This window comes from Zonotrichia leucophrys, chromosome 1 (genome assembly GCF_028769735.1).
Source record: "Zonotrichia leucophrys gambelii isolate GWCS_2022_RI chromosome 1, RI_Zleu_2.0, whole genome shotgun sequence".
Classification (NCBI taxonomy): domain Eukaryota; kingdom Metazoa; phylum Chordata; class Aves; order Passeriformes; family Passerellidae; genus Zonotrichia; species Zonotrichia leucophrys.
The window spans coordinates 5,128,262-5,154,998 of record NC_088169.1 but is presented as its reverse complement, the minus strand read 5'-3'; the positions used below and the strand labels follow the sequence as shown (position 1 = coordinate 5,154,998).

At 43.8% G+C, this 26,737-nt stretch overlaps 1 protein-coding gene across 6 annotated transcripts in view; it reads left to right on the top strand.

The window, feature by feature from the left end:
* The first annotated feature begins 3,771 nt into the window (after window positions 1-3,771).
* The window catches only part of PRDM15 (PR/SET domain 15), a 35,711-nt gene continuing 12,745 nt past the window's right edge, over window positions 3,772-26,737 (top strand). Inside the window, exons 1-15 of one of the 6 annotated variants that reach the window (XM_064705613.1) lie at window positions 3,772-3,834; window positions 7,604-7,650; window positions 10,615-10,708; window positions 12,889-13,042; window positions 13,760-14,012; window positions 15,142-15,267; window positions 17,578-17,676; window positions 18,489-18,716; window positions 19,351-19,486; window positions 20,511-20,692; window positions 21,995-22,089; window positions 22,850-22,937; window positions 23,624-23,791; window positions 24,995-25,089; window positions 26,386-26,517. In XM_064705613.1, the coding sequence (XP_064561683.1) occupies window positions 7,614-7,650; window positions 10,615-10,708; window positions 12,889-13,042; window positions 13,760-14,012; window positions 15,142-15,267; window positions 17,578-17,676; window positions 18,489-18,716; window positions 19,351-19,486; window positions 20,511-20,692; window positions 21,995-22,089; window positions 22,850-22,937; window positions 23,624-23,791; window positions 24,995-25,089; window positions 26,386-26,517 (1,887 nt within the window). In that variant the 5' untranslated portion in view covers window positions 3,772-3,834; window positions 7,604-7,613. Of the gene's footprint in view, window positions 3,835-6,819; window positions 7,651-10,614; window positions 10,709-12,888; window positions 13,043-13,759; window positions 14,013-15,141; window positions 15,268-17,577; window positions 17,677-18,488; window positions 18,717-19,350; window positions 19,487-20,510; window positions 20,693-21,994; window positions 22,090-22,849; window positions 22,938-23,623; window positions 23,792-24,994; window positions 25,090-26,385; window positions 26,518-26,737 lie in introns of those variants that run through there. The other 5 variants (XM_064705644.1, XM_064705635.1, XM_064705624.1 and 2 more) reach the window with 5 other exon arrangements.

Below are 26,737 nucleotides of genomic sequence, written 5' to 3'. Positions count from 1 at the left end.
TGTGGTGTGCTGTCCTACATACCCAGGTGTAACAGATGGTTTTCTACCCTCCTTCACTACTTTGACCTGTTGCTTAACACACAGCATTTACCTGTTTGTTCAGGAGCAGAGTTCTTTCCTGATAACCCCAGCCTATCAGGCAGCCCCTTGGTGCTTGAGAAATCACCTGAAACACAGATTGGGTAGGGAATCTAATGGCAGAAGGGATTGTGGAGCTCATTTAGTTACTCAGTGGTTTTTTTTTCTCTCAGTTATGTTGTAATATCCTAAATTAGGGGGCAGAGCGGGGGAGTTTTAGGGCTGGATCCTACAGGGAAGACACCAATACTAGAATGAGCACAGCCAGGGAATTAGGTTACCTTGTGATGATTTTACTGAAAAGGTTGTGTTACAAATCACTGCTGCCACAAAGCCCTGCCAGACTGAGGGGAAAAAACCCAACCCCAACACTAAAATACCACAACAAAAAACCCAGCAAAACAAAGACATTCACGTGAAAATAGCCACAGTAATGTTTCTGTTTCCCTTCCAAAGGTGAGGGCTGTAACCTCTTTTACAAGGAAATGTTACGTTCCCTTGCTGGGAGTTACTGCCCATGTGTTCATTCCATATTATCGAAGTGCTTAGCTCAAACTTCCTGATATTAACAAACCTTCATCCTTTTCCTCCCTGCTCTAATCTGTGGTGAGGTTTTTTACCTTGTGTGATGCCATTCCTGTACATTAGCAAAAGTGACAAGTCAGAGGGACAGCAGGAATGGATGTAGCTCCAAGTGTGGCACCATGCTCTTCCCTCCAGTTCATCATTCTTAATAAATACAAAGGATCTTCAATTTTTCACCTCTCTACTCAGGTGAGCCTGGCATAAGATGCAATTTCACAGTCCGAGGTTAATGCTGAAAAAAATAATTTGGAGCTGCAGGATCCAGACTCACATGCATTGTAAATGTTCAGATAACTATACTGAATTAATTTATACTTATTGTGACAAAGTGAATGCACTGCAAGTAGGATAAACCCCTTTGGTGTGCTGGATGCTGGACAAAACCAGGCAGAAGTCTATGTGAGTATGCACTGAGATATACAGGGAAAATAAGTAAAAGCAGACTATACAAAAACTACCAGTCAGCTTCAGTCCTTGAAAAAGCAAATAATTTGTACATGCAGTTAGATCCTTTAAAGAACTCCCCTTACTACTCCTGTAGTCATTTAAAACTTCTGGCGAGTAATTTTGAAAGAGGAAATTGTTCCCCATCCTGAAATGAACATTGTTTTGCAAAGGACAATATTTTGGAAATTGAGATGCTGCATTGTTTCAGTTTCCCACAAGACAGTCAGTATGGCCATGGTGTCATGGGTACATCAGGAAGAGCATTGCCAGCAGGTCAGGGCTGATCCTGCCCCTGTGCCCACCCTGGGGGCACCTCTGGCTGCTGTGCCCAGCTCAGCACAGCAGGGCCAGGAGCTCCTGGAGAGGGACCAGGGGAGAGTGACAAAATAAGGGAGTGGAGCTTCTCTGCTGTGAGGAAAGGCTGAGGGAGCTGGGGGTGGTCAGTCTAAAGAAGAGAGGAAACCTCATTAATGTGTATAAATAGCTAAAGGGGGATGGCCAGGGGATGGATCCAGGCTCTGCCACAGGATGAGAGGAACAGGCAGAAACTGATGGAGCACAGAAGCTCCACCTGTACATGAGGCAGAACTTCTCTATGCAGTGACCAAACCCTAAATAGATTGTCCAGAGAGGCTGTGGAGTCTCCCTTGCTGACCATGGTGGAGGCCACCACTGGATGGTTGGAAACCTACCCTGTGTCTCATGCTACAGCCCTGAACACCATCCTGGGCCTTGAAAAGCAAGTTCTGTGGAGACATGGCACCCCTGAGAGGATCGAGTCAGACAATGGGACTCATTTCAAGAACAGCCTTATCAACACCTGGGCTAGGGAACATGGCATTGAGTGGGTGTACCATATCCCCTACCATGCACCAGCTGCAGGAAAAGTGCAGGACTACTAAAAACCCAGTTGAAAGCTTTGGGTGGGGGATCTTTCAAGAATTGGGAGCAGCATCTGGCAAAAGCCACCTGGTTAGTTAACACCCGAGGTTCCACCAACCGAGCAGGTCCTGCCCAGTCTGAGTCCCTGAATGTAATAGAAGGGGACAAAGTCCCAGTGGTACATATCAGAGGTTTGTTAGGGAAGACTGTGTGGATCAATTCTGCCTCGAGTACAGACAAACCCATTCGTGGGGTTGTCTTTGCTCAGGGACCAGGTTGCACATGGTGGATAATGCAAAGAGATGGAACAACACGATGTGTACCTCAGGGAGATCTGATTGTGGGGTAAGAATGATATTGGGATAAGGGGTGGAATGTCCTTGGGTGACGTTATGATGCTTGTATATCCCCATTCATCTGTTCTGTGCCTTTAAGACCGGCTCTGAAGAGTGGAAGTTTTGTTTGGGTTTCTCTTATCAGGGACACAGAGACGAGCAGTACATAGGGCTATTTTTCACTTCTTGCTTCAGCTTGCTGCTTTGCTTGCTCCCTTTTCTGCTCTTGCTTCCGCTCTGCTTTGGCCTCTGCTTATTAGCTAGTTCTAGCTAAACAGTCCACATTCCTTCCTGGACTGTTTCTCCTCTCCTGTTCCTGTGACCATCTCGAGCCTGCTCCGGACTGGGACCCGGGAACACCGAAGGTTTGGCTGCAGCAGCTGGCCCAGCGCCGGAGGGACTGAGAACAGAGCAACCACCCCCGAAAGAGACTTTCTGATTTTGTCATCTTTCTCAGAGTGGTGTCATCGGGTATTGTTCATTTTGTGTGCTGGGGGATGCTGGGCCAGTCAAATAAACAGGTTCTTTCCACCTCTCTCCAAGGAATTTTTTCCCGAACCGGTTGGGGGGTTTTGCTTTCTGGAGGGGCCCTCCTTTGCAGATTCTTTAACAAATTTGCCCTAAACCAGGACATTATTACATTTTCTGGGCAGCAGAAAAAGGACGCTCATTAACAAAGGATTAACCCTTAAAAACAATAACCTGTTGCATATTGACACACCTCATATATGATGCATAAATTCCATTCAAATACAGGATTCTGTCTGGTCATCCTCAGCTTCTTCCTCTAAATCCTGACAGTGCCTTTGAGGTGGGAAGAAGTTAGTTTCTTCTGATAATGGAGCAATAAATTCTTTTTCTGTGAAAGATTTAGGTCCCGTGGCTGCTATCTCACTGGAAGTCCTTTCTTTAAAGAAAGTATCTTACATAGCATAGTTTCTATTTTAACATCTTTTATAACCTAAAACTATATTTAACACAGTACTTAAGAGAACTAATACAGCATTACTTTCTGACACAACACATATAATATTCATTTTAGTATTTGTGAAAAGCCAATCATAAAATACGCATTTTTCACAGACAGGGTGGTGTTGGGTCATAGCTTGCACTGGATGGTCCTGGAGGTCTTTTCCAACCTATTCGATCCTGTGGTTCTGTTTCAGCCACCCCGCTCCCCGGCACTGCCCGTGAGGAGACGGGAGAGCCACCCGGGTGCTCCTCTACCTTCAGCGCGGTCTCTGCGCCTCCAGCCCGGCCTGGGGAGCTGCGGGGGCTCAGGGGTGGGATCCGCCCGGGAGGGGACGCAGGTGGCAGCCCCGCAGGCGCTGAGGCAGGGCCATGGCCAGGGACGCGGCCGGGGTCAGGCCCAGGGCCGGCCCCGCCGCACTACACTTCCCGCCCTGCTCCGCGCCCGCCCGCGCCAGCTTCCGCTGGCGCGTGGTTTCCGGAGCGGATCGGAACCCGGAGCGCGGATCCGATCCGGGTCTGGCCATTCCCGGGGCAGGTAACGCCGGCTCCCCGCGCTCCTCCCGCCGCACCCCGTGCACTCCCCGCCACCCCCGCCCGGGACCCCCCGCGCCCGCCCCGCCGCCCCTCCTCCCGCCGCTCCCCGGGACGCGCGGCGGGGCCGGGGCGGGCGCGGCGGCCGCTCCGAGCGCTCCCGGGGCGGCGGCGGTGGCTGCGGCCCCGCCGCCTCCTCCTCCTCCGCCGCCGCCGCCTCCTCCAGGCCGCCTGTTCTTTGTTACAGCGGCCGGGAGGGCGGTAGCGAAGGGGGCGAGGCGGGTCCGAGGCAAAACCCGGCGGAGCCGCTCCCGGATCCCGGGCCCCGACGGGCTCCGGGCGGCGGCGGCGGCAGCGCGGTCCCTGAGGGGAGGGCGCGGAGCGGGCGCGGGGCGATCCCCGCGGGCTCGGCCGGGCTGGGCACGGAGCCCTGGCGGCCACGGGGATGCGGGGCCGGCAGCGGGGAGCGGCTTGGCCGCAGGGGATTGGGGATGGAGGGGGGTGGGAGCTCCCAGGTGCGAGGGCGTGATCCGGAGGGAAGAGGCTGGGAGCGGCAGCAGGAGGAGGAGGGAGGTGCGGGGATGCTGCCCTGCCCCGGTGTGTGCCATGGGAGAGGGTGCGGTGAGAGCCCGAGGAGACAAAAGGAGCAGAGCCGCGGTCTGCGGGGCTCCGCACACGTGAAATTTCCTGCAGCACGCTCGTTTTCTGCTCGGGGCCATTAAACTTTGCGCGTAGTTTATTCGCAGCATCGCAGCAAGCGCTGGGAAGGGCAGGTGGCACAGACCCCGCCAGCTGCTGTGTTACTCCATGCCCCCCTGACTGGCCTAGAAATCGGCTCCCTCCTCAACAATAATTGATAGAATGGCCCTAATTTTTTTAAGAAATACAAGGCCTCGCTGTAGTTCACCAGATGTTCTGCAATTCCTTTGAGCGGTAGCATGAACAAGTTTTACTACATCATGAGGAAAATTGCATTTTTAAGCGCATCCTTCCACATACATATGTGCAGCACCCATCTGCTTGTACTCTCTAGTTATTCACACTCATAGAAACCCATTCTCAGACTGAAGAGAGGAGAATTTTAATTCTACCTTGTTGATCATTAAGTTCAGACACAGATTTTCAGGTCTTCTGTTAATTTTTCTGACCTACTTTTTTTTAAAAAAAAAAATCCATTAGCTAGATCAAAATGGCTCAACTTAGCACTTGAGCCTGATATCTTTATTCAGCAGTTTATAAGGAGAAAGTGTGATTTTACATCCATTCTTAAATTTTTACAGCTCAAGTAGTTCCCTGACAGTATTTCTGTATATATTGGGCTGCAAACAGGTACCTGTGATGCTGCAGCTCCTCAATATCTTAATTTGGGTTCCCTCAAGTTCCAGATACGCTCCAAGGCTTGTGTTGCAGCTGGAATTTTTGTGCATAGCTGTGTTGCTCTACTCTCAGGCATAAAATCATTCATCTAATTATAAAAACCAAAAAATGTAGTTTTCTACTCTTTTGCTGCCATCATAATTAAGCTTTGTACCTGGTTTCGTTTCCTCTGTGTGGCTTTTCTCCTGATTATTGACTGCTCATGATTACTCTCTGTTTTATGTAAAAAATACCTGCGACTCCCAGAAGCTTTGCAAGACAAGAGCAGAACTAGGAACAGTGGGATGAGCGATTAGTTTTCTGTTACAAATGTTTGAAAAGAAAAAAAAAATAGACCCTGTGGCTCTTAGCAGCAGCAGTGAGGGCAAAACCAGCCTTGTGTTCAGTGCCACCATGTGAGTGGCACATCGTGACTCTGTTTACAGCTGGTGGCATCGTGCTGTGTGGTTTCTTTCCAAAACCCCTGGGAAATACAGCTGAGATCAGGGAGGAGGGGCTGGAAAGCACTTGGGTGAGCAGGGTGTAAATCAGAATTGTGGAGCAGGCAGCAGTGTGTGTTGGGGAGCAGGGGTGAGGCTGGACCAGGCGTGTTGGGAGTGCAGAGCAGCACGAGTCAGTCCTTGCTGCAGAGAGGGAGCTGCGCTAATGCAGAGCTGAGGCTGCCCGAGGCACCTGTGAGGGCCCTTCACGCTCCCTCCCCATCACCTTGAGCAACGCTGCTGATTTCTCCACCCCTTTGGTGCTGTTCTCATCTCTAGGCTCCTGTAATGTCACTTGTCCCCAGTCTGTTTGCCAAGGATACGACACAGCAATGTCCCAGAGGCTGAATGCCTTTGGTGGTGTGGCTGCACTGAGCTTCTGAACCATTGATCAAGGCCATTATTTCTTAATTCACCCATATTTAGGATTAAAGTTTTGTCAGGACACAAACTATCTAAAAACAGCTGGGCATACCCCTCTTGAAATAGTGCAAAGCATAAAAAAATAAGTGTGTTTAAAAAGCAAAGCAAACCATTTTTGACAACAGCTTACATCACTTGTTTTTGCAGCATTGTGCTTGGACTCCCCTCAATACCTGTTGCATTATTCAGGAAAAGAGCTTTTGGGGAAATTTCCTGAGTTGCTGTTCCTGCTCAGCACTGAGCTTTTGTATAAATGTTTGTTCTGTTACTTGAGCTTAGTCCCCAAAAGCTGCAGCCCAGAAAGGCCCAGCTTGTGCCACGGATGGGAGCGTTTGCCCCTGGGAGCAGTGAGTGTCAGGGAGGGATCCTGCTGCTGACAGTGGTGTTAGGAAGGGCAGTGCTTGGAGAGTCCTGATCCTGAGCAGTGCCTGTGCTCCCACATTTCTGGCTTGGCTTTTGTTGCTTTATCTGTTTTCAAGCAGGTCTCTGTGAGTTTGGTGTGTCATGTTTGCTCTCCCTCTCAGAGATTCAGGCTCTTACTCCTTCCTGTCCTCCTCTTGCTGTTTTGCAGCCTCACACCTCTCAGACTTGGGTCATGATCTTTGTGTTGCTTTGCCTCTCTGCTGGGGCACTGGCAAAATTGTTTATTTTAGGAGGAGAGCGTATTGTGGTCTATTGTGGTTTATTTTAGGAGGAGAGCGTATTGCTTGTATTGTGGTCTTAGCCATACGTAATCAGACATTGTGCCAACCATAATTTAATTGTTGAGGGGCAATAGTGTTCATGCAAGTTTTTAATACAGACTGACACTAATGAAGTGAATATAGATTAACCTTATTTAACTGTGAAATCAAATTGGTTAGTTACCATTTCATAGAATGAAATCCTGCCTCAGTGACAGAGGCAGGATTTTATTTCCCCAAGTTTTCTGGTGCTCAGTACCACAATATGCCTTTGCCTCTGGAAGAGGTCTGTGCCTGTATCTGCAGTTTTTAATATTACTGTGTTTATTAAATAAGTTATCTGCCTCTCAGAGATAATGTTTTTAAGCTAAATAAAATGTTGCAGTGTTCAATAAAATGTTGCACTGGGCCTTGTTCCTGCAGTGGTTGCTACTGACCTGGATTATCCTCTGGCCCTGAATGTTCTGAGACTCCACAGGAGCTTTTTAGCAGGGGATGCAGGAGTGGCTGGAAGTTTGTCAGAGATGGGGAACAGCAGGAGACAGCATTTCCTCACAGAGAAATGCCTGAGAACACACAGACATTGAGGTTTCCTTGGTAGGGATGTCTGCAACACATGTAGTGATGCAGCAGTCTCTGGGGCTTTTAAAAACTTGAATTTCTTTATTTTCCATTGATACTCCTGCAGAAACATTAATGTGTTTGTGTGGGCTCTGGGTCAGTCAGCATCATTACTTCACAAAGGAATGTTTATATGATACAGAAAATAAAAATCAATTCAGAACTAACTTTGTCTTTTGTGTTTTGGCAGGTTTAAAATAATGGCTGAAGATGGCAGTGAGGAGATTATGTTTATTTGTAAGTATTACGAAAAGGATCTAATTCTCACTGTGTGTGACTTGTCTACTCAGAATGCCTGAAATTAAACCAGACTTAAGATTTTATTTAGAAAAATTGCTCTTTGTAAAGGAGGCTCATGCAGCTAATGGGTGAATAGAGAGGAGTTTGTGTAATTTAAGCATACACATTCTGATGCTGTTGGCAAACACACAATGAAACCTCTGAATGTGAGTGAGCAGCACAGCTTTTTCATGGCTGAAGTGAGTGAGATTGAAGGTCTCACCCTGGTGTAAGCCCTTTGTTTATACAACCAGCTCTAGCAGCCAGGGCTGTCTGGGGATAGCTCTGACCTCTGGCCTGCCTTGGGGATTGCACCTCCACAGCAGGGGCAGGCAGACTCAGAATTCCTTCAGAATAAGCCCAGTTTGAGATGCACCAGCTGCCCTGGCAGGTTTCACTCATGGCATTCACTGCCTGTGCAGCCTTGGGTGCCACACTGATCCTGTCCTTTGTCAGCAGCCTGGGCAGGCAGGACCTGGTGCCACAGTTAAGGGATGTAGAGTCCTTGTGTGAGCACAGAGGGCCCAGATGTTGTGGATCCAGTCAGGGCAGAGCAGAATGGAGCACATCCTTGATTTTAGGATCCACATATTTTACCTCTTATGGTTCCACAGCTGCATTTATGGCAATTGTCAGAAGTTGAATTTTCTCCCTCCACCAGTTTCCTTCAAAACTAGTGTTGGCTGTTTGCCTTTTTACTGAGATGCAGATACCAATAGTGGTTACCTTATCTTCCCTTTCACAAAAGGATTCTGGTGGACAGCAAAAAAGAATGGGGATGTGATGCCACTCCTAATTAGATAGAAGGTGTCACACAGAATTATTTTATCCCTTCCAGTGGGGGCTGTGGTCACTGGACTTTTTCTTGTGCTCTCTGCAATTAGTTTTTCCCATGGAATATGAGGACTGTTTATGTTCTGAAAAAATTAGTTGCTATAATGGCACTGTGCACTCCCAATAATAAACATCCTTGAGTATGTATTTCATAGACAAGAGAATTTGGGAATTTTTCTTTTTATGAAGTGTGTGAGTATAGTCTCCCTGGGGTATTTTTTTAATATTCCCATGCTTGTTTTTGTGTCTCTCCTGTGGCTGTAATCTCTTGAAAGTGTCACATATGGTGGGTGTAACAGCTTTGGCTGCTGTAGGACATCCCTTGGATATTGAGCTGTGCCACGCAATGTCACTGTCATATTCCCCTGGCTTTGCTCATTGCTCTGCAGAGGAGAGGAATGTGTGCCTTATTCCTGCCTGTAGCTGTGGCCAGTGCTGTCTGCACCTTTCAGAGGCTTATCCTTGCAGAGGTGAGGAGTGCCCTGATGCAGTCAGATGAGGAAAATGACAAAGTGCATTTTTCTTTGGACAGCAAAACCTATTGGAGAAGCTGTTACTCAGGCTATTCCTTCCTGTCCCCTTGGTTATGACAACCCTTTATGGATGACAGTCCATTTCTTTTCAGCAGTCAGGTTTACACTCTGTCCTCTCTGGTTTGGGAAATCTGCGTTTAGCCCAGATTATTTCAATAATATTTTCAGTAATATTATTTCAGTAATATTTTTCAGTAATAATTTCAGCAGCCTGGGCTACAGGCACACCTGGAATGGTGGAACATTGAACAGCTGTAGGCTGAGCTTTGGTGCTGCTGCTTTGTGAGTAGTACTTGCCCATTTTTCTCTGGTACAGCAAGCCAGGCTGGGAAATTCCTCCTTCTGAAAAACCATGTGAAGAGCTGGTTGTTTCATTCCTTGCCTCACCAGAAGGCAGCACAAACAGGAGGCAGTGACCAGGCTTGGGGGCTGCACCAGCCAGAAATGCTGTTTGTCAAATATATGTATTTTTTCACTACTAAGCTGGTTTTGTTGCCAGAAGGAATGTGAAGCAGTTTAAAATCCCTTGTTTTAGAAATCCTTTTGTTCACTGGGATGAGTAGAAGCTTCCAGTTGGGAGCACAAAGTGGCTTTGCCAGAGGGGATATACCTTGGAATGACTTGGATTTTGTCATGTCTTCCCAAAAAAGGTGTAGTGACCCTTACATTACACATTTTCTGGGGTTTTACTGACTTGCCCTTGTAAGCTTGGAGCTGAGATGCAAAAGGCAGCACAGCAATATAACCCCTGTGTGATGATCTCTCCTGAAGCTGTGTCAGCAGCTGACCAGGCAGGGCACTTTGACAGCTATTTTTTTCCCAGTGAAGCAGTGTATAAGCATTTGGAATCCTGTTAAGTTAGCTTATTTTAGAAAGCCTCAAATTATCCTCGCCTGAAAATTGTTTCTTAGGAACCACTCAGTTCTGGGTAATTTACAGGCACTTAAACTGAAAGTTAATTTAGCTGAGCTGACAGTGAATTAGGTGGCCAGAGTGTGTTGTGCAGCAGCTGACTTGTCTGGAAAGGCACCAGGAGGCACCTTGGAGGTGTCTGTCCTGCCCTGTGGGTGAGAAATGTGTGTGGCCAGGCAGGGCTGGCCCTGCTGGTGCCCTGCTGAGCCCTGTGCCAGTTCTGCTGCTGGTTCTGGGTTTGTGCCTCCTGTCACTGGAAACACCAAGCTGTTCAGATCAGCCCAGCTCCTGGGGAAGCAGTGATGTGGTTTTCTTTAGCTGCCATGTGTTGCAGCACTTTATCTGAAGAATAATGCCATCTTTAAGCAGAATATTTACTGTGGGTGTAAGGCATTTATTTGCCTTGGTGAGAGGATTTAAACAATTGTCTTCTGATGTACTGATCACAGTGTGTGTTATCTCACCTACACAGGTGCCAGCTATCCACTCAGTGTTCAATTATTTATGTTCTTTTAAGCAGTATAAATAAACATCTGCTTCTCTGTGTATGTATTTTACCTGGTGCTAGGTTTCTTTTGAAAGAGAGAGGAAACTGTCTTAGAAAAATGTTTTCCACCAACCTTTTGTGTCTGGTTCCTTGCAGGGTGTGAGGACTGTGGGCAGTACCACGATTCAGAGTGTCCTGAGCTGGGCCCAGTGGTGACAGTCAAAGACTCCTTTGTATTGAGCAGGGCAAGGTAAGAAATGTTTGTGTTAATCCTGACTAACCCAACACCCCCATGTTAGTCCTTTAAAGCATATTTGCTGTTTGGTGGCTGTCACACTGACAGCTGGAAACTGAAATCCCAGAGGATGACAGAAATCTATGGAAAGCACATGGCCTTGATTAAATAGAAAAATTGATGCACACACTTAAGTGCTGCACTGAATAGAAGCCAAAAAAATAACTTGCTGCTCATCAGGACTCTGTTTCTTTGCTGAGGTTTCTGGCACAAAGTCAGGGTGCTGCCAGATGGGGTGATGATTTCTGTCACAGTTGAGTACCTGCCCCTTTTATCCCCCTTAGATACACCAGATTCATTTCAGAGAAGTGTGTGAGGATTTCTCATTCATGTGTATGAACTCTCTCATTCTTCCACTTAGAAGCAAAACAAGTTGTTCTCATTATTGTGGGGCTTTGCAAACGATTAGGGGTAATAGTTCTGTCAGCAAATCTGTGACAGCACAGCAGAAACACTCATGTTTGCCAAAAGAAACAAATAGACTCAATCTAGTTGGGAGAAAACAACACTGAGTAGTGATTTTTACAGGGAAAGACAATCAGGCACTGTCAGCAAAATTCATTTTAAGATGCAGAATGTAAAGCTAAGGAAAAGAATCAACTATTGTGAAGGTGTAGTGCAGATCCAAAAAGGGAAGTGTTCAGATGGCTTTGTGTGTTATATAATGTGTGCAGGGCTTCCATATTTCTTCTTGGGAAGTCACAGGCAGAAAACAGGCACGTGGGCAGCAAGTCTGGCACGTCCTGCCTGTGTGGGCTGTGCTGTGTATTCCCAGCATCATTTTGGAACAAATTCTGTTGTGCTGGATCTGCCCCCTGGGTGCCACAACCCCTTGGCCAGGGCAGGATGCTCCTGGTGCCCCACCAAGTACAGTGACTGACCCTGCTTTTCTTGGCCTTCCCAGAAGAGGAATTTCCCTGCAGCTCCTGCCAGGCACTGCCTTTCTGTGCCTGGAAACCTGCCCTGGATGGTCCTCTGCAGCAGCTGTGCATGGATAACAGCCCTGGCACTACAGGTGCTGAGGGTCATTTAAAAATACCCCTTGGAATAATAGAAGGAGAGGTGCTTTTATTGTATACAAAAAATGGGCAGTGCAGTAATTCTCTAGCCTGTGCTACACACATTCCATGACAAACTACTATTTCCTACCTTTTTCTGGTTTTTAACTTGCACTTTCATGTCCAGATGTTCCAACTGGGAGTGTTTGCAAATATGGTCCATGCACTGGTTTTCAATCTCCTTTTGACATGCAAATGCAAAGTTTTCCCTGGTGGAAGTGTGGGCTGCTGGACCACAGACTTGAAAGCAGCATTTTAAATTGATTTTTTACAGATAAATGTATTTCTTTTCCTGAAGAGTTTTCAACTGAAATCAGGTAAGGTAAGAAAAGGAAAGAAGAAATTTAATTGTAGCCTTTACATCTGGGGAGCAGTAACTGAAAATGAGTTATCTGAGGTTGAGGGCAAGTTAAACCACAAACTGGATATGAATCTTTTAAAAACAGTCTGCTTGCTTAACCATGTTTGTTGTTCCCTCTGTCTTACTGAAAAGATCAAATGGATGCTTTATGTTAGAAAAGAAGTGCTGAGAAACATCTGCTGAACTTCTCTGTCTCTAACACTGCTCCTTGTATGCTTCAAACTAAAAGTATTGTTTTCAATACATTTGTTTAGCACTGTGATTGCAATCTTTTTGTATTTCTCTTTATCTGGGCAGTAAAGCAGTTCTGCCAGTGTCAACCTCAGGGTAGTCAGTAGCCTGTCTGATTATTTTAGCTTTTCATCTGTTAGCACAGACCTAAAAAAAACAGAATTACATTTGGTTTGTAAAACCAATACAGTGGGGCCAGTCTAGTGAATTTTTGGGAAGCTGTTCTCTGTGTATTATACATAGTAACACTCTTTGCTACATGTAGTTTTCTCAGAAGCTTGTTTGGGAAAAGAGAGAGGCTGGGAGCACAGAAACACTTGAGTTTAATGCTGATTTCTTTCTTCAGGGGTTCCTGCAGTGCATAACTGTTACTGGCTGAGGTGGTGTTCAGCCAAAAGTTGAACTTGCTGATCTTGGAAGTCTTTTCCAACCTAATCAGTTCTGTGATTTATTTTTTTTTCCTCAATTCTCTCTTAAATTTTTAGATCATCTCTGCCTTCTAATTTGGAGATAAGGCAGCTGGAGGATGGGACTGAGGGAGTGTTTGCTCTGACTCAGCTGGTGAAACGTACCCAGTTTGGCCCCTTTGAATGCAAGAGAGTTCTCAAGCTGGAGAAAGAATCAGTTTTTCCCCTGAAGGTAAGACACAGAATTTGTAAAGCAATAAATAGCAAGGAGTCAGTTTAACCTGTGAGGAATTAATGCTGGCCAACACTATGAAAACAAAGATACGAAGGGGGATTATTTGGCACATCTTTTAGGTGTGCCCTGTAAGGGATGAGCTAAACAAACATTCTCTGGGCAAAGAACAGAAGAACCAAACTAGAAGCTCAGTTCTTTTAATGAGTCTCTTCAATCTGATTGAATTTTCCTAATGATTCCCATATGTATTAGGTTTATGGAACATGCAGAATAAGTGGGTTTTTTTCTGTCTTGCATTTGTTTTATTCCTCTCTTGACAAGTTTTGGTAAGAAAAATGCTACATTAAGAATGGAATTCAATCTTAGTTTCCACTAATACCTCATGCCCTCAGAAGTAAAGATTTAGAATTGTGCCTTGGGCTGATGGCTGTTTGGATACCCTTCCACTCATGTATGCAGTAATTTTTTGGGAAACTGGTGGCTATAGAAGAGTTCTTGGGATGATTTTGTTCAGTTTGTTCCAGTCATGCTCCTGGTTGTCTTTCTCATCTGAAGGTATGGCTAAATAAAAGATTCCTGATGCAGGACTTGAGGTTTGCTTCGTCCCTGATGTCCTCTGAAAAGAAACCACTGCAAAAGCAGAAAATCATTTATTTCCCCTTAACTTTATATCACTCCTCATGGTTTTTATTCTGTGCCCATTTTGCTTGGCAGGTGTTCCAGAAGGAAGGGCCCCTGGTGTATTTTGACACCACAAACGAAGATGATTGCAACTGGATGATGATGGTGCGCCCAGCCACCGAGTATGAGCACCAAAACCTCACAGCCTTCCAGCATGACAATGACATTTACTTCACCACCTGCCAGGACATCCCCCCAGGAACTGAGCTGAGAGTGTGGTATGCAGCTTTTTACGCCAAAAAAATGGAAAAGCCAGTGCTGAAGCAGGTCACTAGTGTTGCCAATGGTATGTGTGGGGGCCTTTCTTCCTTCCTAAGGGCCCAGTGCTGGCAGGGACTGATAGTCCCTGCCTGTTGGAGTTGACAGTGCTGTTTATCCAGTGGGTTCTTATCCTGCACAGTCAGGCCAGCCTGCACACGTGGGTGCCCTGCAAGAGGAAAGTGTAGATTCTTCATCATGATACAGCCAGGTTTTTTTAAAACAGGTGGCCTAGTTACTGATTCAGCCTCTTCAGAGTGGACAGACTGCAATAGTCCTTAACTAAAGATTTGGTGTATCAAATCATTTCTGGGTGGGTAGAACAGCAAAGGAGCTCAATTATCAGAGAAATCTGTATACAGATTTGATAAAGAAGCCATTCTTCAGTTACAGTGAAAATGGTTTGGTTTTGCACAGAACTGTTACAGAGTTCTATAAAACTGGATTTCTCTTAAGCATCCTCACATGGGACCCACTAGAGCAAGATCCACGTGGCTGTGCATTGGAAAGAAAGGCAGCAGATATTTTAATATCTGAATTAAAATTACCACAGATTCCAGTGTTTCCCCTTTGTTTTCTCCTACTTTTCCATTTCTCCAGCTGAAAGGCAAGGCCCTTTGACATTGTAAGGGCGTTTTCTTCCTGCTCTTGAGCTGGGAGTACTCCCTGGATGTTATTACTGCTCTGCTGGGTATAATTTGGGGTGACAAATTTGGGAAGAAGCCATTGCCACCAGTGTCAGCTTTATTGCTGCCCTTGATCCTAAGCAGAGTCTCAAGTGCTGCAGCTGAATCAATGCAGTTGACATGTTTCTGAGCTCTGAGATGTTTCCACTTGGTATTAACTGAGAGGTTTCATATTTTCCCTCTTTAATTTAACCTGTTCATGTATTTTTTGGGGGTTATGGGTGTTTTAAAATACTGTTAAAATATGCCCTGCACTCTCTGTTCAGCACTTCATGGTTCACTTCAGAATATTTAAGGCACAGTGGGTGAGATTCAGCTGTAAGAATGCCCTGGTTGAAATTTTCCATGAGAATGTTATTTGCAGGCCTGTTACAGAATAAAACTTTCTGACTGTTGTTGCTGCCCTCAGCACAGAGCAAGAGTCAAAGGGAATGGGCAGTAAAAATGATGAACTCTTTTTCCTCTTCACAGATACATCCTTGGTAGCAATGGAGTCTGATAAAGAGGGGAATAATAAAGTCTCTTCAAAACCTTCATCTGCTGTCTTACCCCATAAAAAAAACAAGAAATCCAGCATTTTGGCAGCTGATCCAGCAGGTATGCAAAATTACTGTGCTCTTAAGGAAGAGAGAGGACAGATACAGGTGTGCAGAGCTGTTAGGTCAAACACTCCTACATGTCTGTTATAGATATAGAACTTCTGGCAAATACTAATTTAGAGAGGATTTGAAAGCCTGATTTTTTTCTTTTCATTTTCATGGGTACAGTGCTTAAAGTACATACACAGGTTAAAAAGTGACAGAGGGGCCAATAAACTTTTAGGCAGATTATTTTCATGAAAACCACAAATGCTCCTGACTTTGGAGATGGTTAGTGTTGGGATGGGGGCAATCCCCAATAAAATCTTCATTCTGCCTGTGCATGGTGTAGTAATTCAAATGATCAGGCCAAGCTCTAGGAGAAAACATTTCAAATATTTGGAAATGACAAGAACATTGGCCATACCCAAATTACAACAATACCACAGTATATGCCACTATTAGAGCTCAAACTGTTCTAAATTACAGAAATTAAAATTTCAATAAACTTACAAGCAATACATGTCCTCTTGGCAAAGAATACATGGCTGAGGAAATACCTGGTAGTGCCACAGGAACTCTGTCCCAAGCATTCTTTACAAAGCAGTGCTCCCCTCACCCAGTCTCTGCAAAGTGCAACAGTGAAATTAAAAACCTACTTAACACAAATTTCAAAAATTACACTCAGAGTACACAAGATCAAAAGAAAACCATTCTAGGTGTGTTCTTTGAGAGGTTATTTTCCTAAGCTTTGCTTGTTAAAAGTGGCTGGGAGGAAAGGAGGGGAGTTGTTGCAGGTGTGTGCAGAGCAGCTGATCAGAGGATCCATTTGTCAGCCAAACTCTGAAGTTGACTGAGGAGTTGTTTCAGTTTGGCATTATTGATTTTTCCAGAGGTAAAATGAAGAATTGGAACAGCCCCTCCTACATCCTTCACCCTACTGCCTGAAAGTCCAACCTCAGTAGAAACAAAAAGCTGCCTTTTATATTTGGGGAACCCTGAGGTGTTCCCACTGATTTGGTGCTTCCAAAACAACATTTTCTTCTTTTGATTTTGTTTGCCTCAAGTCATATACCTCAAGCAGTTGCCAGCTGTCAGATTTGTGGTTCCAAGTCAGCCAGGTTGCCCTGCAGCTGCCCTGGAAGCCTGAGGAAGTGGGAATTTAAGAAAGACCTGACTTTTCCTGACAAACCAGTACAAGGAGCTAAGGAGCAAGGGAAGTGCAGAGTCAGGCACAATTAACTTACACAGAATCTTGGTTTGCTGCTTTTGTCCTCCTGGACAGAGCCCTCAAGAAGTTCTTTATGTAGCCTCTGAAGAGGGAATTTTTGTTGCTGTATTGCCAAGTGATTTCTTACTAATTTATTTATTGCAGCATGGATGAGATCACACCTCTGTAGTGCAGAGTGTTGAATGTATCTCCTGTAGCAGGGAACAGCCTCTGCCTCAGAGAATCCTTTATTTTGGTTCAACAAAGAAGGAAGAACTTTACTGTCCCTTTACAGATGGGGTCCTCAGGCAGAGAGAGATGAGCTGCCATGTAATGACCATCTAGGAAATCTGTGGCAGAAACTGAGGCACAATTTGAATTCCCTGTGCTGCCATTCACTTACCCTGACTTCAGTGTCATCCTCCTCCTCTGCAGAAGGAGTGTTACTCAGCTTTTTGTGTGCCAAAAAAATCTCTGAATCAGTCCAGATTTATCAGATCCTCTTGACAAATTTATCGTCTAAGGACTGAAATACAAAGGACTGTGAACAGAGTTACTCTTCCTGTTGTTTTTTTTTATTCCAGTTTCATTTTTGCCCTAATTTCTTCGCCTTTCTTGAGCTGATGTGTTAATTAAAGTATTAGTATGGTGATTTCATAGCACATGTAATTAATGAAACTGCTGAAACCCAGGTTTTCATTGTCCTCACCCTTACTTGCACTAATCCAAATGTTCTTACTCTGCAATGCCCTTCACAGAGGTTTGTCCTGCTTCTGTCCTCAGCTAATCCATAAGAAGACTGGTAACTCTGGTTTTAAAGGTGCTAAAAATTGCTTTATGCCATGCCTTTTATGAACTCAGTTCTTTAGAGAGTGATAAAGGAGCCCTCAGGATTTTACAAGGGCACTGATATTCTCTCCTGGCATCATTTTTATCTTCCAATAGTTCAACTCTTCATGTTTGGAGAATCCTGAAATGGTCCCAGCTTCCCCCAGGGGCCTCTTGCTGCTTAAATTATACCTTGTGATACTCAGGGAGTTACTGCAAGATAAACAAAGCTACAGGGCTTTACCACCTCCCCATTTTCAGAGTATTTCAGTGTTTCTTGTTGTGATTTAGTGAACACTCCAGAAGGCAGTGGAACAGCAGAAGCAAAGCCCAACCAGTGGACGTGTAAAGTGTGTTCATCTGCTTTCCAAGAGCCCCAGCTGCTGACAGGTAGGAAGTGCTAGAAATTCATGGGAGAGCACTGAGAATCCTCAGCAGAGTTCTGCTCTCCCATGGCTGTGAAGCCATGCACCACCCATGGTGCAGGAAGAGAAAAATTTTAAATTTTGTGTTCCTTAAAGAAAAGCAGTAGTAGGGAAGGTAGAACAAACATATTTTGACCATAGCAGTGTTCTATCTCTGGACAAACAGTTGTAATGTTGAATCTAGTAGAAATAAAACTGGAAGAAATAAAAAAAAATATATATATATAATAAAAAAACTAGAAGAAATAAAACTAGAATGTGATCTAGAAGATGATGTGACTGTCAGGAAAATCAAGGCTAGGGAGCTGCATGAGCAGTGTAAAGGTCAGTGATGCCAGGTTATACTTTGTGATATTGTCCATCTGGTATTTAGGGCACAGATTTAGTAAGGGTAATGAAGTACATATTTTGCAGTTATTTTATGCAGTTTTTCAGAAGAGCTTAAAATTATTTAGAGGCTTTGGCCATTTGCTGAATGTTTTTTTAAAAGGGGGCTTCAGTCAGTAAATAACTTGGACATTTGGAAAAATGTGCTCATTATTAGAAACACGAACTTTTTGCTGTGATATCAACCAATCTCCTTAAAAATTCAGTTCTTGTGTCTGTTGAATAAACTGTAGGCTTTGATTTTTGAAGGTATTGTGACTGCTTTTGAAATAATTTGAAGTAAGCCACTGCGAAGTGAAATGGACCTGATAGATGGGCTTCAGCTAGTTCCATTTGAGTATTTTAAGGATAATTTCCTCCTTACTCTCCTGTTCTTCCTTATCCACCCAGAGCACTTGCTGAGTCACCTGGAACAAGCCAAAGGTGCCTCCCCAAGCAACCAAAATGATGCTGAGAAAGCAGAGAAAGCAGCAGAGGCTGTGCCAGCAGATCAACCAGTGGCAAGTGATACAGGCAGTGCCAGCACAGACTCGAGGAGAAAGGCCAGGAGGGGAAGAAAAGCCAAAACAGCAAAAGTAGAAACACCTCTTGTCATTGATGAGGAGAAAGATCCTGCAGGTAAGACAGAAATCTGGAAAATGCTAAGCAATATATCTGTTTATACATCTGTGATGATGCCTTTGCAGAAAGGCCTGAAAAGCAGCAGAGACAAGATGGAGGTTTTTAGTTAGATCACTAAAGCTGCCAATTTACAAGTTTTGTTAGTTATTTCTGAGAGCCTTGAAGGCAGCACCCACAGAGTCACCTGCATTCTTCTGTGATGTTTGTAGAGAGCCCCAGGGAAACACAGGCTGTGAGAACTGCAAGAAGGAACAGGAGAGGAAGCATTTTTCCTCTCAGGAGGACAAATCTTTCTCTCTCTCCCTTGAGTTCAGTTTAGAAAGGGCTTTACCTTCCTTAAGGGATGTTCTAATAGGAAATTTCATGATGCTTTCAGTAAAGCATGACCCTGCAGTAAAAGTTTGGAAAGGTAAGAAGTTAGAAAAAGGTGAGATGTCCCTGCCTGTGGCAGGGGGTTTGATTTGATTTTTAACAATCCCTTCCAACCCATGCTGATCTATGATTATTTGAATTCTTTCCTTGTGAACAATTGGTTTGTCCAGTGCCACCTCTTATTACAAATCCTGCATTTGAGGTTTTGTTTCCAGCTGTCCACATTACTGCTGTGTTTATTTCTTTGGTGTGTGTGCAGTGGAACGTGTGGCTGACGCTGCCCCTGAGGTCCCTCCAGAGGAGGTGGCCCTGCCCCCAGCTCCAGAAGAGAGCATCATGGACCTGGTTTTAGGAAAGATGCCCAGCACCACAAACAGCATCAGCTCAGTGACAAAGTAAGTGTTCTGGGATGCACAATTTCCTTTTACTTGTATCTAAGATGATGTAGCATGCAACAGTTCTGCTCAACTTCTGGCCACACAGATGCTCTTTTTTATCAGCATAAAATTGTGTGATGCTGCTGCTTCAAGAGGTGATTTTGAGTGCCACTTGTACACTGGTAGGATTTTGGAACATAACATAAATGAAAATTTCTTTTTTCATCATGTTACTGCTTTTATTCTGTGTTTCCAAAAGCCTCCTGCAGCTGCAAGGTGAAATTTACTCCCATTGAATGTTAGTGATAAGACAGGCAAAAAGATTTTTCTTTCAGAATATGTTACTAATTTTTATTATTATTCAGTCTTGCTTGTCATCTTAGCTCATGAATGACTTCATGTTGATTTTGCTGTGATACTCCAGATTTGGAGCAGTAGGAGGGGAAAACTTCAGTATAACAGAACCTCAGGGAGACTCTTAAGTATCACATGATTAATTCAGATTCTTTGATGTCTTTTTGTCTTGGTAAAATTGGCCTTTTGAATTTTATTTTTTTTTTATAATAGAGCACTCAATTTTTATGAATTAGCTAGTAATGGTATATATTGAAGTCCTTAGCAGACACAGAGCCATCCACAGTCATTTCAGCCGGTGGTTGTGCTGGGGAATGGCACAGTGCTGCTTGGCACCCTGCTGTCCTCTGCCCAAATACAGCTTTGACATGGGGGCTGCCAAGCTTCCCAAGCTGAGCTAGAGCTGATGTTTTCAGAGCAGAACAGACCCTTTCTGTCCCTCTGAAGGACCTGCAAAGAGAATCTCTGCTGTTGCTTTTTGCATCACTGGTTCTGGGTGAAGAAAATTTGGAAGGAGTGACATCTGCAGCTTCCAGGGGGTGGCCAGGGGAGCACCTTGGAGCTGGGCAAGCTCCATCCAGGCCCCCTTCCTCCTGCCAGGAGCTGAGTTTAACACTCCTCTAGCTTTTACTAGCTCTGTTACAACCTGTGGGCTAGCTTTCAGTCCCTGCCTTTCTCTCTAATCCAGTAGGTTTGCTCATCACCAAAACACCATGTCCCTCAAAAGAAGTTTCATTCTCTCCAGTAGACACGGGATTCGGCGGAAGCTGATAAAGCAGCTGGGGGAGCACAAGAGGGTCTATCAGTGCAGCATCTGCAGTAAGATCTTCCAGAACAGCAGCAACCTCAGCAGGCACATCCGTTCTCATGGTGGGTTGGCTTTTCCCTTGGCTGGGATTGATTTTATGTCTTGATTGTCATTGATTTTATGTCTTGGTTCCACCTTCGAGTTAAACAGCGGGGCTCGTTTTAGGGATTGGGATGTGTATTTATAAGAGCTGCTTTGGCTTTTTTCTTTCTTTCAAGTCTGTCTAGGAAATTTAATTTTTGAGACCAAAGCATGAGAAGGTATCTATTCTGAGATATAGAAGATATCTATCTATCTATCTATCTATCTATCTATCTATCTATCTATCTATCTATCTATCTATCTATCTATCTATGTTATCTATCTGTGTTACCTATTGCAACAGATAAAGCCAAATTGAAGTTGAAAGTATTTAAAGTATTTAAAATTTGAATTAGTTACATCTTCTAAATGAGGGCAAGGATGTGATGTTTTTTCCAAAACTTTTATTGCCTTTAAATTGATACATAAATATCACCCCCACCTTCACAGGCACGTGGGTGAAGGAAACTCTTAATTTTTCAGACCAAAGCATGAGAAGACATCTATTCTGAGATATCTATCTATCTATCTATCTATCTATCTATCTATCCATCTATCCATCTATCATCTATCTATCTTATCTATCTTATCTATTGCAACAGATAATGCTGAATTGAAGTTGAAAGTATTTAAAATTTGAATTAGGTACATCTTTTAAATGAGGGCAAGGATGTGATGTTTTTTGCAAAGCCTTTATTGCCTTTAAATTGATACATAAATATCACCCCTACCTTCACAGGCACATGGGTGAGGGAAACTCTTAATTTTTCAGACCAAAGCATGAGAAGATATCTATTCTGAGATATAGAAGATATCTATCTGTCTATCTGTCTATGTTATCTATTGCAATAGATAATGCTGAATTGAAGTTGAAATTATTTAAAATTTGAATTAGGTACATCTTTTAAATGAGGGCAAGGATGTGATGTTTTTTGCAAAGCTTTTATTGCCTTTTAATTGATACATAAATATCACCCCCACAGGCACATGGGTAACAGCTGTGTAAGTGTCAGGTGTTTTTCCACTTGTGATCTGCAGTTCCAGGGGTCTGTGTCCTATTTTAAGGGTTCTATGAACAATCATCACTGAAAAAGGGTGGGGGAACCAAACCAAAATTGTTGGAAATGGTTAAAATCCACTGGTTAGATCTGCTGAAATACTAAATTTTTCATCACTAGCCTGTGTGTTTGCAGTTGCTTGTGCTTTGGTTTCCCCTGCCTTGCCTGGAGTTGGTTATTTTCAATGACTGACTACTTCCCTTTCATCTTGATTGATCCCCTCAGGTGACAAGCTGTTTAAATGTGAGGAATGTGCCAAGCTGTTCAGCAGGAAGGAGAGCTTGAAGCAGCACGTTTCCTACAAGCACAGCAGGAATGAAGTGAGTGCAAGGGGCTCTTGCAGGGTTTATGTGCAAAGGCACAGTGAGATTCCAGGTGTGAGCATGCCCTGCTCATGTGAGCAGGTATCCCATGGGATAAAAAGGACAGAGAGGGAGTGTTAACATCTTATTTTAGAATAATTGATGGATTTGAGAAGTGCTTTTGAGCATGTGCAAACCCTTTTCCTATAGAAAATTGCTTTCAGGCATCAATTCCAGCAAGACAAGCTGGAGTTAGCTGGATCTGCATGATACAGGGGTGAGATCTGACTTGAGTTATGCTGCTAAATAGGGTTGTTCATTCTTGTTTGCTTGTCCTGTTTGATTTTTCCCCACTCATCATTCCTTTAACGTGTGAACTCTGCCTTTTGATGCTGCTGCCATAGAAATACCAAACACACCTTTAGTGGCACCTTATTAGTGACAATTTCCATTGTTGCTTGGCACCAGGGTCCTTAACTCTCAGATTGCTGCCACCTCTTCTGGAAGATGAGTCAGATCACATCTTGCTTCTCAAACCTTCTGTGTCTGTGTTGGACCAGATGTTCCACATCCACACAGGAGCATAATTTTTGGGGTTTTTATAGCTCAGATGTAAGAACATGGCAGGATAATACAGCATTGGAATTTTGCACCGCTATGTAAATAAATGCCCTCTTGAAGGATTAAAAATTGGAAAGGACAGAAAACAGAGGTGGTGTTTGAGGTTTAGAATTTCTCTGTCAGATGTGACTTGGCCTTTCCTGTTTGTGATCCTCAGGTGGACAGTGAGTACAGATACAAGTGCACCACGTGTGAAAAGGCCTTTCGGATAGAGAGTGCACTGGAATTCCACAACTGCAGGACAGGTGAGAATGGAAACTCTTCCTCTGGCATCTCTGCTCCATTCTGGGAAGATGTCCCCGAATCCATCTCTGCAGAGAAACTACAGAAAGGGAGTAGGGATTTAGGTTTTTGTCATCATCACAACAAGCAACCTGGGTTTTTGATAAGAAAAGTGTAATAACCAATGATCTGTAGAGCAACACATCCACTTAGGAATTGGGTTTTTTAGTATCTCCTGCTCACCTGTGTAATATCCTCACTGGTGTTTCCTTTGTTCACAGATAATCTCTGTTTAACTTTTTTCCCTAAAACTAAATTCCACCTCACTCTGAAACAGAGGAACTGGAAACAGCATCAATATTAGTGGTAATTTGTAGTTTTTTGGGATTGCAGTTTTCCTCAGTTTTCTGCAGTAGTCTCTAAATGTTTTTTTCTTAGTATCACTCCAATCTGTGCTTTTCTCCCATAGCCAGCCCTTGTGGTTACTCATATTATTTCTGCTGTGATCTTGTGCTCAGAAAATTCCATCCTGGTTACTTTTATGGTCCCACAATAATGTTCAGTCCAGAATCACACAGGTAATTGCCCTTAGAGCAGAGTGATGGGTTCCATGTTTAACACCCAGATCCAACAGAGGAACCACCTGTCTCACAAACATACAAAACCTGTTTTCAGCTCTAAAGACCTGCATGCTTTCTCTTGCTTACAGATGACAAGACATTCCAGTGTGAGATGTGTTTCAGATTCTTCTCTACAAACAGCAACCTTTCAAAACACAAGAAAAAACATGGGGATAAGAAGTTTGCATGTGAGATCTGCAATAAGATGTTCTACAGGAAGGATGTCATGCTGGACCATCAGAGGCGGCACTTGGAAGGTAAATTTACTGCAGATCAACCTAATTATTTCTCCTGAAACAGCAGTGGAGGTGAGCAGGTTAAGGAAATGATAGTGTGCATTATATCTTGAAATGGTGGCTGTCTTTTTATTAATCAGTTACCTGATCAAGAGTTTCAAGTTTCAGAAAAATGTGAGATTTATGAAAAATAACAATAGTGGGTCCAGAGGTGTTAACAGTCATGTGGAAGCTGCATGGCTTATTTTGCAGCAGTTTAGACTGGCTTATTTTAATTTTTTTTTCTTTCTTTGCATCCAATTCTTCCTTTTTTAAAATTTGTGTGGTAACTTGAAAATCTGAAGGCAGAGAGTTAACTTGCTGAGAGTGACCACTATACAAATACAGTGTCAGCATGTTATCTTTGAAACACTTGAGAATATATGAAAATGAGATTATGAGAGTTTGCTGTTCAAAGTCTCAAGCATCTGAGGTTATTGCAGGTACTTAAAGACTGGAAAAAGTTGGTACATTGCTCAACATGTATTAGAATGTGGTTAGTGACTTAGATGATAAAACTAAAAGTGATTAAAAAACTAAAAGTGATTAAAAAAAATGATAAAACTAAAAGTGATTAAAAAAATCAAAAAACTAAAAGTGATTAAAAAAAAAAAGAAAAGGAAGTGAGATTGTTTATTTTGTGTCCTGAACCAGAGGACAAGGAGCTGTATGACACTGACAGTGTCTCATTTTCAGCTGTCACAGAAGAGCAGGAGCCCTCTGCCCTCCTGAAAGCAACAGAGAAAGAGGTCTGAAATCCTCTGTGAGCATTACAGCTGATGCTGGATGGTTGCATCTCTCCTTAGAGACTTCTTTTCTCTTTTTCTTAGTGAGGGTGAATTTCTGGGCCAGATACCACATTGAAGTGCCAAGGCCTACTAGATCTGCCTGTTTCCTGGTGTTGACAAAAATGTTTTTTACAAAAATGTTTTCAGTCACTTTCTAGTTGCTTTAATAACCAATAAGCCATAACACATCACTTTGGCAGACTGCTTCTATATTCTTAAAACACATTTTAATTTAGAAATCACCCTTTTGTTACCAATTCACCCCTGCATAGAGGCCCTTCCCAGTGTTTCACTCTCTTTCCCAGTCTCCTTGTGAGCAGGCCTGCAGGCTGGAGTGGAAAGCCATGGTTTATTTCTTGTTTTGTGGTTTTTTTTTGATGGGGACTGCTGTGTGAAGGGGTGAGGCGTGTGAAGAGAGAAGACTTTGAGCACAGCACGGAGAGCATGGTTCGCTACAAGAAGGAGCCCTCGGGCTGCCCCGTGTGTGGGAAGGTAGGAGCTGGTGCCAGTGTGCCATGAGAGGCTCTGCATTGTGCCTCCAGGGTGCTGCAGTTCAGTCCACACAGGAGAAAACTGAGGGGATCCATCCATCCATTTAAATCTCTCCAAGGGGCGTCAGAGGAGGGTGCCAGACTCTTTTCGGTGGTGCTCAGCTGTGGTATTCACATTCTCTGAACAGAGAGAGACATAATTCTCCCTCCCAGGATTTTGCCTGAAGAAGCACAGAGAGAAGAAGAGAAAACAATTCTTATCTCTATTTTCTCTGTGTTTCTTTAGGCAAAATCCTGGGAAAGAGAATTATGCCTCTCTGTTCAGAGAATGTGAATACCACACTCAGCAATGGCACGAGGAGGAGAGGCCATAAAATAAAACACAACAAATTCCACCTCAGCATGGGGAAGAAATTCCTCACACTGAGGGTGGCAGAGCTCTGGAACAGCTGCCCATGGAGGGTGTGGAGTCCAGTCAGGATATTCCTCTTCAAACACCTGTAGCTCCATTATTTATCCAAGCCCACTGTGGCCATGGGTGGTGGGAGCTGTTAGCACAGAGATGAGAGCAAAAGTGCATTTCAGGACATGCAGCACAATGGAGTGTCTCACATGGCCACTGTGTGTGTGTGTCAGTGAAATCTCATGGCTTATGTTATTTAAAATTGAGTTTTTCTGACTGGTTATAAACGGCTGGAGTTAACATTGGGAATCCTTTTCCATGGGGAATAAAAGTGAATTCATGGTGTAGTCATGGCATGGTTGCATTTGAATGTTCAACACTCATGATCATAAGTTACTGTTGTCACAAGGAGTGTGGGTTAACTTGTGATTTTATAGATGTTTAATGATTCATGGTGCAAAAGGCACTCAAGGACTCTTCAGCTGATCTGCAGACCTCTGATTTTGATGCTTTGGATATGTTTCATACCAGTCAAGGTAGATTTTGTGGTTACATCTTTTTAGAGATAGATGGAACATTGGTGATTCAAAAGATGCTGTCTAAATATTTCAAATTCTACTCTGTGTAATTCTGCTGCAGCTATTTTTTGGAAGTCCACCCCTGACAAATGGCCAGTTTCAGTCAGTTCCTTGGAACTCTGCCCCTGGATTTTGCCATGCCAGCAGTTCTGAGGCAGACTGCTAACAGGAGCTCCTGCATGTTTCTGGCCAGAAGGAATAAAAAAAGACAGTAAATGTGACAGTAAATGTGTTCTGTCACTGGATAGGTTTCAAAGAACTGTAGCCCTGCTGGACATGATCCAAAAATCCTTTTTTCCTTCTCTTTTCCTTTTAGGTATTTTCATGTAGGAGCAACATGAACAAACACCTTCTAACACATGGAGACAAGAAATACACCTGTGAGATCTGTGGACGGAAATTTTTCAGGGTGGATGTGCTGAGAGATCATATTCATGTCCATTTTAAGGTATTGTGTTAATAATCAGATTGTTTTGCCAACACTGAATTGTAAGGAATTAAATTAAATTAAAAGGGAATTGTATCACTCAGTGGTGCTGATAAAGATGCTTTTATTGATGTAATACTGAACCAGCTGAGTCTCTTTGCATGAAAATTCCTTTTATATGCAGAAAAAATAATATTAGTTGTTTGAATAAGTTATTCTTTATATGATAGAGAAAGGATTG